The sequence below is a fragment of the Brachycentrus maculatus genome, unplaced genomic scaffold (assembly GCF_059751285.1).
Source record: "Brachycentrus maculatus isolate JH-2025_06_01 unplaced genomic scaffold, ASM5975128v1 h1tg000496l, whole genome shotgun sequence".
NCBI classification, from domain to species: Eukaryota; Metazoa; Arthropoda; class Insecta; order Trichoptera; family Brachycentridae; genus Brachycentrus; species Brachycentrus maculatus.
The window spans coordinates 761,088-773,149 of NW_028281243.1; the positions used below are offsets into that span (position 1 = coordinate 761,088).

Genomic DNA, 12,062 nt, shown 5'->3' on the forward strand with positions numbered 1-12,062 from the left:
TTATTAAGATTTCGATAGAATACAGTAAACAGAACAGATCTGCATTTTAAGGATTTTTTGTGCAATATCGGAAATGTACCTTATGGTGAGGACCTCCACAAATTATGTGTTAGTTGAATTTATAATAAAAGGGATAGAAATTGAATAATTTTATAAATGTAAACAATTTTTTTTAAATATATTTTCACTTTGTGTATACACATGGGGTTCTCACGAGATTTAAAAAAAAAACACGTTGAATGGAGCTGCGGCGCAGTTGGATAGACACGCTACTGTGAAACTGTCATTCTGGGTTTGAATGAGGTCTAACAAGTCAACATTTAATAAGTATTGAATAAAATAACAACTATGTAGTATTTTCCACATGAATTTTACTTGACCAGCAACCGGGTTTCGTCGTAACAGACATCATCAGACTGCTGATGTCGGCCAGATGATGTCGGTCAGATGATGTCGGTTACACCCAGTCTGATGATGTTGGTTACGTTGAAACCCGGTTGCTGGTCAAATAAAATAAATGTGGAAAATACTACATACTTGTTATTTTATTCTATAACATGCAGTTGCACTAAGAAATGTCAGTACAAAACATAAATCTTACTTATTAAAGTATTGTTCCTTTTCAAATATAAAAGTGATATCCTGAAGGATGTTAAGGACAAAGCGTGAACGGCGAACTCCTTGCATTTATCATCCGTATGCCGTATAATTTATTCCACTCCTCTAGGAGAATCTGGATGCAAGACGCTTCTATCCAATGCAATGCATTATGCACTGTGTTATTTATTATTTTGGCATTCACTTTGTGGTAAGACATGATTAAAATATAAATAAAACACTTGTTTTTTACCACTTGAGTATTATATTATAACGACTAGTTTCGGAAGCTTCAGATGGTTCCATCTATAGGTATAAATATAAACATAAAAGTTTATAAAGAAATAAAAGTAAAACGTCCGCCTCCGTGGCAAGGTTAGCATGCTCACCTACCGCGCTGGAGGTCCCGGGTTCGATTCCCAGGGGGGAGGTGAAAATAAATATAAGTGATTTTATTCTCTAATATTGATTTAATATTACCCTGGAATGGTCCCTGAAGCGTAGGAGTGATCACCTTGCCTTCATGTGAGTAACGATCAAGCCTGCATCTGTATGTGCAGTACCTTATGCACCATTGTGTGCGGATAAGGGTTAGGAAGGGAAAAAACAAGTGTTTTAATTTTAAAAAATTACAATATAGACTTTTTGGGTGGCTCAAAAATACGAAAAATTTTCAAACATAGATCTCAAGGCATTCAAGAGTTATAAATACATTAAAAGATGAATTTTTTTACACGTGGCGCAAACAGGGATGCTGTTTGCATTACATCCTATTTCATTCACTCCCACTTACCGTAGTGGTTGAATGAGAGAGACAGATGGCGGATAAAAAGCTGAATTTATGCCGAGCGCCTTGCGGTTCCTGCTTTCTTCAGAACAAAGATGTCAATATGTTTAGATGATATTTAGGGTCCAATATGTACTGTTCAAATATGTAAAGATTTCATTTTAAAGACACACACAACTTAATTCACTGGGTATATCGATGCGTGCGCTCATAAGCCGGTCATGCTGCGGTGATATCTAGAAAATTCAATTCACTCGGTCACTCATGAAGATGATCACAGTTCTTATTGCGTGAAGTCGATTGCGTGCTGAAGAATCTTCATTTCTGATTCCTTCAGCTTTTTCACCAAATCCCTGGAAACAAATTAATAAAATTAGTCAAACCCACAACCTGCATAAGCTCTTCATCAATTTAAAACAGTGGTTCTTATCCGTGTTGGAGGATTCTTAACCATGCTGCCCGTGTGATGGCACCACTGCACTGCTCAGTCTGTGGAACACGTACTGAGATCTTGCCCAATGTTTGAGCGAAACAGGGGGATTCTCCAACTGGATGATGCTCACAACATCGACTCCCTGAACCCGCAGGAGACGCGGAGAAGAAGCGGAGTCGTCACCAAGTTGTACATGGACTACCAGGAAAGTATAGTTGTGGAGATGAAAAACTACAATGAAGGAGGATAAACGTCGGAGCCAGATAATACTTACAGATTTATTGTAACTGCAGACAGTTGGTAGAATTCTATATTGAATTGTTGGGTAATATATCCAGAATAGACGAACATAAATAAACGAAAATAAACAAAATAACGCGACACGCATTAAAATATACATACTTAAATAAATGTAGAATTCAATCCAACAAAAACTGTGTTTTATTTTGGATATATTACCCAACAATTCAATACTTACAGAGCTAAATGTAGTGGAGTGAAGCGGCTGAACGCTGCTCTACCCTCTTCTTTTTCTCTCCCACATAATGCATACTGGAAAGCACTATAGCAAAAGTGCAAGCATCCCTTACCCGTAACATGACCTTGCATTTATAAGCAGGGTGCAAAAAATTGAGATGGGAAAAAAAAACAAAAAAACCTTGTCGGAGGTACCAAACCCCACCAGTTTCATATGTGCCGATGGAGGCCTCGGGAGAACAAAAGAGGTGTCGGAAGACCCCAAAAGAGATGGTCCGACGACACAGTCTCTGTGGGTAAAAACTAGCTGCAAGCAGCAACCGACCGGAGGAAATAGAAAGAAGGGGAAGAGGCCTATATCCAGCAGTGGAGGTCAGAGGGCTCATGAAGAGGAAGAAGAAGAAGTCACGTACCTGTGCATGGGGTTGGTGGGCGGAGCCGCAGGGCTCGGGGGGGCCTTGGAGTAGGCAGCGAGCAGCAGGCGGCAGCGGGTGTGCAAGAAGTCTAGAGCCTTCTTGTCCAGCTCCCGCGTCACTTGCTCCTCCAGCAGCAGCGCGTGCCGCCCCTCCTCTAGCCAGAAAGACAGCTCCTCTGCGGACATACCACAATGTAACTCATCTGTATGTTGCAAGTTGCTAACGAAGATCGTAACAAATCGCTTAACCCATTCAGGACAACTGGTTGCTGCTGCTAACCACAAATTTAAAACAAATTGTCTAAGTGCCTACAGGTTTCTAGTTTGGTTTTTTGGGTTACACATTTATTATACGTATTACGGCTCTTTAGGCATGGCCTGTGTTGAGCCGAATACTAACATGGTAATACAAAATTTATATATATATATATATTTTTTTTTAATTTTTAATAATTTTTATTTTTTTTAATGATTAGATTATAAACATAACATACAGGAGATACAAAAATAATTTATAGTTTAAGGTTTTTCAATGTGATAATTACACCTGGACTTTAATCAATTCACTTTCTACCTTGTCCCTTCCAATGTTAAGCAACCATCGACGGACACTGTTCTTAAAGACCTGATCACTCCTGGAAATCTTAATGGTTTCGGGCAGCAAATCAAATATTTTTGGAGCAAGGAATGAAAAATTTTTTTGGGCAAGTTAAAACCATAGTGCGTTATGTGTTGCCTATGTTACAGAAATAGTGCTTGCATAGATTTCATGTTGGTATCATTGTCTTGGAGCTTATTTCAGACTATTTACTGTGGCGATGTGCACATGTCGGGATATTTATAGGTTATCTGTATCTTAGTTTATCAATTTTGTGAGGTTATTGAACGAAATAAACAAAATGGCAGGTGAGTTATAGTCATAATAATACTAAAATAGTGTTATTTATTACCTCATATTTTCATGAATAAATGCTTTTATTTATACTTTATAAAACATGGTCTTTGTTGCCAATCACCAGGCACAAAATGTGTATTTTTAATTTTGTTGAGGGATAAATATTGTATCAATCTGTGTGCACAATTTTCAGTAAAATTTCATTTACACTTACACTTGTTTGTAAATAATTTCTAGAAATAAAAATGTGTTAAATATTATTTATTCTGCCCTCAAAGGGTTGACCCTAAAATTTGATAGTCATCAACCTGTAGAACAAGCTGGCTTTCGCAAAAGTTTTGAAACCAGAGATCACACTCAGACATTAGGACTGCTCATAGAGAAAACAACAGAGTATAATATACCTATACATTTAGCTTTTATCGATTATCAAAAAGTGTTTTTCAAAAAAGATTCAGTTGAAAAATGGGCAATTATCAATGCAGTCCAAAATGCAAGAATAGACTCTATATATTCTCTACAGGAGAAAGTGACCAACTAACAAAACGTCAAATATTCAGGAGGGCCATTTAAGTCACTTTTGCTTGGTCTGGGTGTTTGTGATGTGTTTTTCACAAGCCTCTAAAAGAAAGGATTTGCGGGTTATTCCAAAATTCACACCAACGTTCATTTACGTCCATACTTCCGGAAAGGTTGCAGCTAGCTATTTATCTAGTTAACAAGTGCGTCTCCGGTACCCTTGTCCATGACGATGACCCTGGCGAAGGCGCGCAGCGGCGGGGAGAGCGGGGGGTGCGGTGCCCCGCGCAGCAGGTAGGGCGAGGCCGGCAGGTGCGCCAGCAGGGACAGCTTTAGCGGCTGCAGCGGGTCCTGGCTGCTCGTGCCCAGGCTCACCTGTAGGCTGTCCTCCGTATTCTCCGGGTACACAAACCTGCACACACACACATATACATTCATAATCAAAAAAATTGTGCCCAGTCATATATATAATCAAAGGGACAATCCAATCTTGATATATGTATAAACATTTAAAATTACTGCCGGTACGTGGAATATTGTGGATGAGTATCATCTTTGAACAACAAACTTGACAAAAATATTGAAATCCGTTAGTACACAACCATGATACACGATTTACACAAAACGAAGGTTTGATAATCCCAAGAATAAACAATAAATATGGGAGTCGACCACTGCAGTATATTGTTCCGAACATTTTTAATTTGTTGCCGACGGATGTTAGAGGTCAAAATAAAATATGGAACAAAGGCAAAATAAAGGAATGGGTAAATGATCAAGAGTTAATTTTATGAAAATTGTAAAATGTTTATATTCTTAATTTTAAAAAAATATTGTGTCTGTATTAGGTTAAAATCGTTAAAAACAATAAAAAAATGTATTGAAAAAGAACTCCACCGACAAGACACACAAGGTGGCTTGGTGGGTCTCTGCAAAAAAAAAAAGTTCTAAATATGTATAAATTGTGATTTAAATAAACGTATACAAATAAAAATTAAAATAAAATTTAAAATGCTTGACTGGGAAATGCAATGACTGAGCATTTTCTGCAAATGTCTTTGCACTGCTCCGTGTCTGTCTGATGTGCTGGTCGGGGTTGTGGAGTCGTCTGTAAATCGGATCTAGCTGACTAAATTTTAGAAGAAAAAAAGTCTCCCTAAGCACAAGAGCTCAGTCTCTTTTTTGGAGAGGTACAGCTCAGCTAAAATTATAAGATTGTATGAAGGAGAAATGTTTAGTAATTGTATCACACTGTAAAAGAAATGTAGGTACGTGTATTAAATAAATAAAAAAAACATAACTAACCAACTACTGATCCCTTTTACTGCCTACAATCCCCATTTCTAAAAAATTGGTGGTAGTTTTACAATTTTGAAATTATTTATATTGGCAGTGACAGGGATTTTGAAAGCTTTTATATGTAAATTCACAGTAAAATCAGGATAAGATTTTGATTCAACTAACTAACTAACTAACTAACCATCACGCCGCTTCCCCGCAGGGGTAGGCAGAGAGAATAGAGCGCCACACCACTCTGTCCTTGCAAACATTCTTCGCCTCCTCCACGTTCATGCATCTCCTCATACATACCCGCCGATTGTTACGACTCCTAACCTGACCACTTTCAAGTATTTGGCATACCTGATCGTGCCATGTTTTTCTCGGTCTTCCTCTGCTTCTTTTCCCGCTAACATTCGCCTCATAAATTTGTTTTACCGTTCTTTCCTCACTCATTCGTTCTACATGTCCAAACCATCTCAACACACCTTTCTTAATTTTATCGATAATGCTTATCTCAGCTTTGCATTCTTTCCTTATTTCACTATTCGCACATCTATCATACATCGTTTTGCTACACATTCTTCTGAGAGATCGCATTTCGACTACATTCAGTCTACTTTCATCCTTCTTTTGCCAACTCCATGTTTCACTTCCATACATTAGAGTTGGAACCAGGACTCCGTTGTGCACTGCCAGTTTAGCTTCCGCTGATAGGTTTTTATAAATTTTCTATAAATTTCACAACTTAGTTAATAAAACAACAACAAAAAATATTGCTTTGCAAGAGAAGTCTGTCAGGAAGCCTAGATGCTTCTGTATCAGATCTGAGAATACGGTGGGACAGCTTTCAATAAATACATTTACCTATGTTTACACTTTCAGTGATGAGTATTAATCACAATTTTATTTGGAAAAACAGCAGGTTTTTTACTCCAAATATATGATATTAACACATTGTTTGTGGGAAACACTTAAAAACGTCTTTTGCATACTGTTGGTAGAGAGCGGGAGGCGCTTATAACCGTTCTATTTGCTTACTTTCAGCAGAACGCGAGAGATGCCAAAAAACATTGTACAGATCAGATTTTGTGATAAGTATACTGAGTGTCGGGTGGCAGACTGTCTGAGTATCATTATGGTAGGGATTAAGATATGTTCTAAACATACCAATTAATATAGACATTCAGATATCTTAAGAGGTATTAATACCTTTCCCTGTGTTTATACTCAAAACTTATCTGGTTTTGTATTAAAGTGCACAGCAACAATGATGCCATCTATGAGAAAAGGGAAATATGATCAACTGTCAACTGGTGTAGGTATTTGCAAATACTTTTTTTTTTTAATAAATGTATGTTACTAATTGATATGGAATTAACTTGACTTGACGATTTAAATATAAAAATAAAACATAAGTACACAAGACCACTTTTTTAAATTAATTTACGTAAACACAACTAGTTACGAGAACTACAGATGTTCTCAAAATTAGTCATGTTTACATTAATAAACTCAAAAAGTGGTCTAATACAAGTGTTCAATTTTTATTTTCATATTATGCTAAATGAACTAACCCGTTATGCAGGAAGAAGAAGGCATTAGTGCGGACTCCGTAGAAAATGAAGATTTGTTCCCCTTCCTTGAAGTCCTGCAGGGCGAAACATTCGGCTTGGTCCTTCTCCGGGTCAAAGTTTGTGGTTATCTGTAACGACCAATCATTTATAGGTTAGTTAAAATGTAAGGTATCAGGTATGGGTGAATCCGCAAAGGCCCATTTTTTTTTGCCTGTACCAGGTAAGGACAAATCCAACAAGGCCCCTTTTTTGCCCGTATGTGGTATGGATAGATTTATCCATACCACATACGGGCAAAAAAATGGGGATTGTCCGATTGGACGAAGGGTTAACCATTTTCGTGTTGAGATTTTTTCTTATATGTATGCTAAAATTATTGAAGACTTTTTTGCCTAAATTGTCCTTTTTATTAGAAGTGAAAAATTTTTTTTTTTCTTAAATATTGACCGATTTTAGTATTTCTTTCTGGTATTGGTGGAGAACATTAAAGTACTCTAATAAAACCATGATTAAATAAATTTACTTACATAAATATATTGAAAAAGAAATGCAATTTGAGAAAAAAATAAAATTCATTCGCAAGAATGTATCAAGGTCTTGTATCACAATTACTTTTAATTTTTTTATTTGTTTAATATTACGCTGTGTCTCTCCAAAAAAAGTCTAAGCTCTTGTGCTTGGAGAGGGACTTATGAACAATAAATATTTATTTATTTTACTAAATTAAGAATGCAAGAGTCTTTTTTTATTTTTATCATTTTAAAGCGTAATTATGTATAATAGGCATTAAATTTTTAAAAGTATTTTAACATTTTCATAAACATTTCACTCAATTCTCAATTAAGCCCGTAGGGTGGATTAATATTGTCCCAATGGTCGCCCAGCTATTTATTTAATTATTTATTTCAAAACATATTACACATACATAAATCATATATTCATATAATATTCCCGATGAGTAATTTCTATTTCTTATTTTGGGACATGGGATTAAGGTTAACAAGACTGGAACACAAATAATAAAGTAATAAAAAAGTTTTTTTTTTTAAATAACCAAAACTAATACTAATACATGGCAAAATATAAAAACAATAAATAAGGCACAAGAAGCATATTTGAAAGAAATAAATGAGGAAACATAAGGTAAGAAGCATATTTAAAATAATAAATGAGAAAATATGAAAAATGAGCTACTATCTGCTCGAGGGTACTATACCTCTCCGTGTTGGTGGTTGCACATGTCCCACAGGGGGATGAGGGCGGGGGTGTTGGAGAGGGATGAAGTGGAGGGGGGCACCACGTTCTGCCGCGTCATCACGGTGGAAACGGCCCATCTGCAAACAAATTATAACGTAAGCATCACTATTGTTATTATACGTGTCTCAAATCGAGATGAAGTATCTATCATTGTTATTCTTCTTCTTTCTGTGCCACTTGTAACGAAGATCGGCGATCATCATGGCTATCTTCACTTTTGATGCTGCAGCTCGGAACAGAGATTTGGTGCTTCTGCCAAACCATTGTCGTAGGTTTTTCATCCATGATGTCCTTGGGCGTCCTTGAGTTCTTGGCCCCTCAATCTTTCCTTGTATGATTAGGTGGAGAAGAGGATATTTTTCGTTTCTCATGACGTGTCCGAAGTACATCAGCGCACTCTGCTTGATGGTTGGTAGGAGTTCCTTTTACAAAAGTTTTAAAAAAGGTGTAATTTCAGGCTCTCATAAATTAATCCCATTTTGCAAATTTAGACAATAATTTTTCATAGCTCCAAAACTGTTTAGAGGTAACACGTTTTTCCACGCCCGATTTTTTCGAAAAATACGTGCCAAAATTATTTTAATATTCTCATAAATATTTCACTTAATTTTAAATTAAGGCTTCAGGGCGGATAAATATTGTCCCAATAGGCAGCCAGCTATTATCTACTCGTGGGTACTATACCACGGTGTCCTGGTTCCAACCCTAATGTATGGAAGAGAAGCATGGAGTTGGCAAAAGAAGGATGAAAGTAGACTGAATGCAGTTGAAATTCGATCCCTTAGACGAATGTGCGGAAAAACGATGTATGATAGATATTCAAATGGAGAAATAAGGAAAGAATGCCAGTCTGAGATAAGCATTATCGATAAAATTAAGAAAGGTATGTTGTGATGATTTGGACATGTGGAACGTATGAAAGACGAAAGAACGGTAAAACAAATTTGTGAGGGAAATGTTGGAAAAAGAAGCAGAGGAAGGCCGAGGAAAACTTGGCACAATCAAGGATGTCAAATACTTGAAAGCGACCGGGAGTTGAAATAATCGGCGGGTATATATGAGGAGATGCATGAATGTGGAAGAGGCGAAGAATGTTTGGAAATACAGGGTGGTATGGCGTTCTATTCTCTCTGTCTACCCCTGCGGGGAAGCGGCGTGATGGTTGGATAATTAATAACTTTATTTTAACTTATAACTTTATTTTAACCCCCTGAGGATCGAACCCGGGACCTCCAGCAGGGTGGCCAGACGCGCCTACCACTACACTACTGCATTTTTGTTAGCTATCAACCACACAGTGGCGTCCAGATAACCGGATATAGAATGAAGAAAATTGTAGTCACCGGTAGTGAAAATGTCACCGATATTAGTCCACTAGACGCGAGAGTTGAGACAAGTCATGAAGAAAGTTGAAAATATTTGATCTAGATTAATTAATTGACCAGTTATAGGTATCAATCAGATAACGTAATGACGTATTGTACGTAGAACTTGCGACTGGTCACCTAGTGACATACAAAGCGACACTGCCACACATTTTGTTTCCAGCTAATAATTTTTTTAATTATTTTATTAAAATTAAACACTTGAATATACTACAAGTTTTATTTATATACTTATACGACTAGTTTCGAAAAGTTTTGTTTTGAAAAAAAAAAACAGATGTTTTCATCTTCTGGTTCAAATTGAAACTAACGAACAAAAAATATATTTATGGGTATTGTCCGCCTCCGTAGTGTAATGCACGCTCAGCACGCTCGGCTACCGTTCTGGAGGTCCCGGGTTCGATTCCCAGGGGGGGTCAAATAAATATAAGTGATTTTTTCACTGTAATATTTATTCAATATTACCCTGGACTGGTACCTGAAGCGGAGGGCTGATCACCTTTCCTTCATGTGTAAAACGATCAAGATAACACTGCGTTTATATGATGCAGTGCCCTATGCACCATTGGGGTGCGGATAAGGGTTTTATATATATATATATATATATATATATATATATATATATATATATATATATATATATATATATATATATATATATATATATATAAAGGTTAATAAATATAGGGAAGGGAGGGGGGGTTAAGATATATATACCCCTAAATATTTTTATTGTTCGTTACTTTTAATTTGTACCAGAATATGAAAACATCTGTAATTTTTCGAAACTAGTCGTATACTTATATATAAATAAAACTCATTAAAGTGGTATATTCAATTGTTTAATTTTAATAAAATAATCAACATTTCATTCCACAAAGTTAATGCCGAATCAATAAATAATATAATATTTAATTTCATTAATTGATTCGGCAGTCACTTTGTGGTAAAATCTATCCATTTTTAATTTAAGTTTTACTTGGTAAATACCACAATTTATTAAAACACCAAATGATGCGGAATGCATCGAAACACGTGACACAATAAGATAAATATCAATAAATAGTGGTATTTAATAAGTAAAACTTAAATTCATAATATTTATTTCTTTATTATTATTTTATCATACACATAGTTACAAATCACAATAATGTGCCCTCACTGAGTTTTCAAGTGCCGAGGGCACATTTTACAAAACGAATTAATGAATGGTACTCTTTTTTACTTAATAATAAGAGTACTTTTAAACCAGCCTAGCAGAGCTTGTGCACTACACGGGATTTTACCGTCCGGCAGTCCGGTTTTGACAAATAAAAGTGACTACGACAGTTTAGCGTGATCGAATTTACGCGCAACGTGTTCACGCACCGACAGAGCACACCGATCCGAAGAAAGAAAGACAAAAGCACAAGCCAATCCAAGCCAATCATCTGTTTATCATGCTAACTGAAGTGCCGGACGGTAAAATTCCGTGTAGTGCACAAACGCCCTGAGACGGTCGTAAGCCCCGTAAACGCCCAGATTTCAATATTCTTCTTCATCTATGTTGAGATGACATAAAAATAAAGTAAGGTACATTTATAATTAGTTTCTCTTCTTAACGACTTTATTGGACATTGGATTACAAAAATGTTCAAATTATAATTATATTTTTTTAAGTAAACCAACTTTCACCCACAATGTCACGATGTTAGTAGCTACAGTATTAAGTTAAAGGGTGTAATTATATAGAGTAGCTAACTAATAAATGAAATAATGAAATGTGAATTGAAGTCGATTACATATCTACGTTTTGCGGTAGACTAATGAATTTTTACGCACATCACTATAATTATATATTATCACTTGTGTTATAAATTTTATAGGTTAAGAATGAAAGTTTGGGTGAGAAGTGAAAGAATAAATTTCTCAGAATTATCGTATTTATATATTTAGAAAAAAACGGAATAATTGGGATGCGGTCGTGATTACTGTAAGCAATATTTATTTATATTGACATCTGAACACAGGTGAGAAGAATATACTATCAGTGTATTTACAGAGCTTATGACCGGTCATAGGTTGCTTTAAGTGATCGCTTCATACACGTGCGACATTCACCTTTTTTTTTTGGTTAATTTTAGCTTAAAACGCATAAATTATTTCAATGTTGGAAACAGGAGAGATAATCTAGTGTGGGCCAATCAGGAACTTGTCAACATTTTCTCATTGCTGGGAGGAAACCAGTATGCGTTAAGTCGCAAATGAATTTTCTCTAAATCCAGGTAAAATTTTACGTAATTGTTTTTTTAAAACACCGTTTTTGCATTGAAAGAAAAAGTTTTTTTTCGAGATAATTATATGGTTTTGAGAAGAAAACAGTTATTGAAAGGTAAGGAGTTAAAAAATATATATATAAAAAAAATTCTACATGTATTTATTCTAAAAAACAAAAAAATATCC

General features: G+C 35.8%; 1 protein-coding gene across 1 annotated transcript in view; it reads right to left on the reverse strand.

Moving 5' to 3' along the window:
- Nucleotides 1-557: 557 nt before the first annotated feature.
- Setd3 (SET domain containing 3) overlaps nucleotides 558-12,062 on the reverse strand; it is a 63,190-nt gene continuing 51,685 nt past the window's right edge. The window contains exons 5-9 of the mRNA XM_088272393.1: nucleotides 8,195-8,312; nucleotides 6,979-7,106; nucleotides 4,342-4,535; nucleotides 2,708-2,885; nucleotides 558-1,737 (exon numbers count right to left, since the gene is read on the reverse strand). Of these exons, the coding sequence (XP_088128519.1) occupies nucleotides 1,668-1,737; nucleotides 2,708-2,885; nucleotides 4,342-4,535; nucleotides 6,979-7,106; nucleotides 8,195-8,312 (688 nt within the window). The 3' untranslated portion in view covers nucleotides 558-1,667. The remainder of the gene's footprint in view (nucleotides 1,738-2,707; nucleotides 2,886-4,341; nucleotides 4,536-6,978; nucleotides 7,107-8,194; nucleotides 8,313-12,062) is intronic.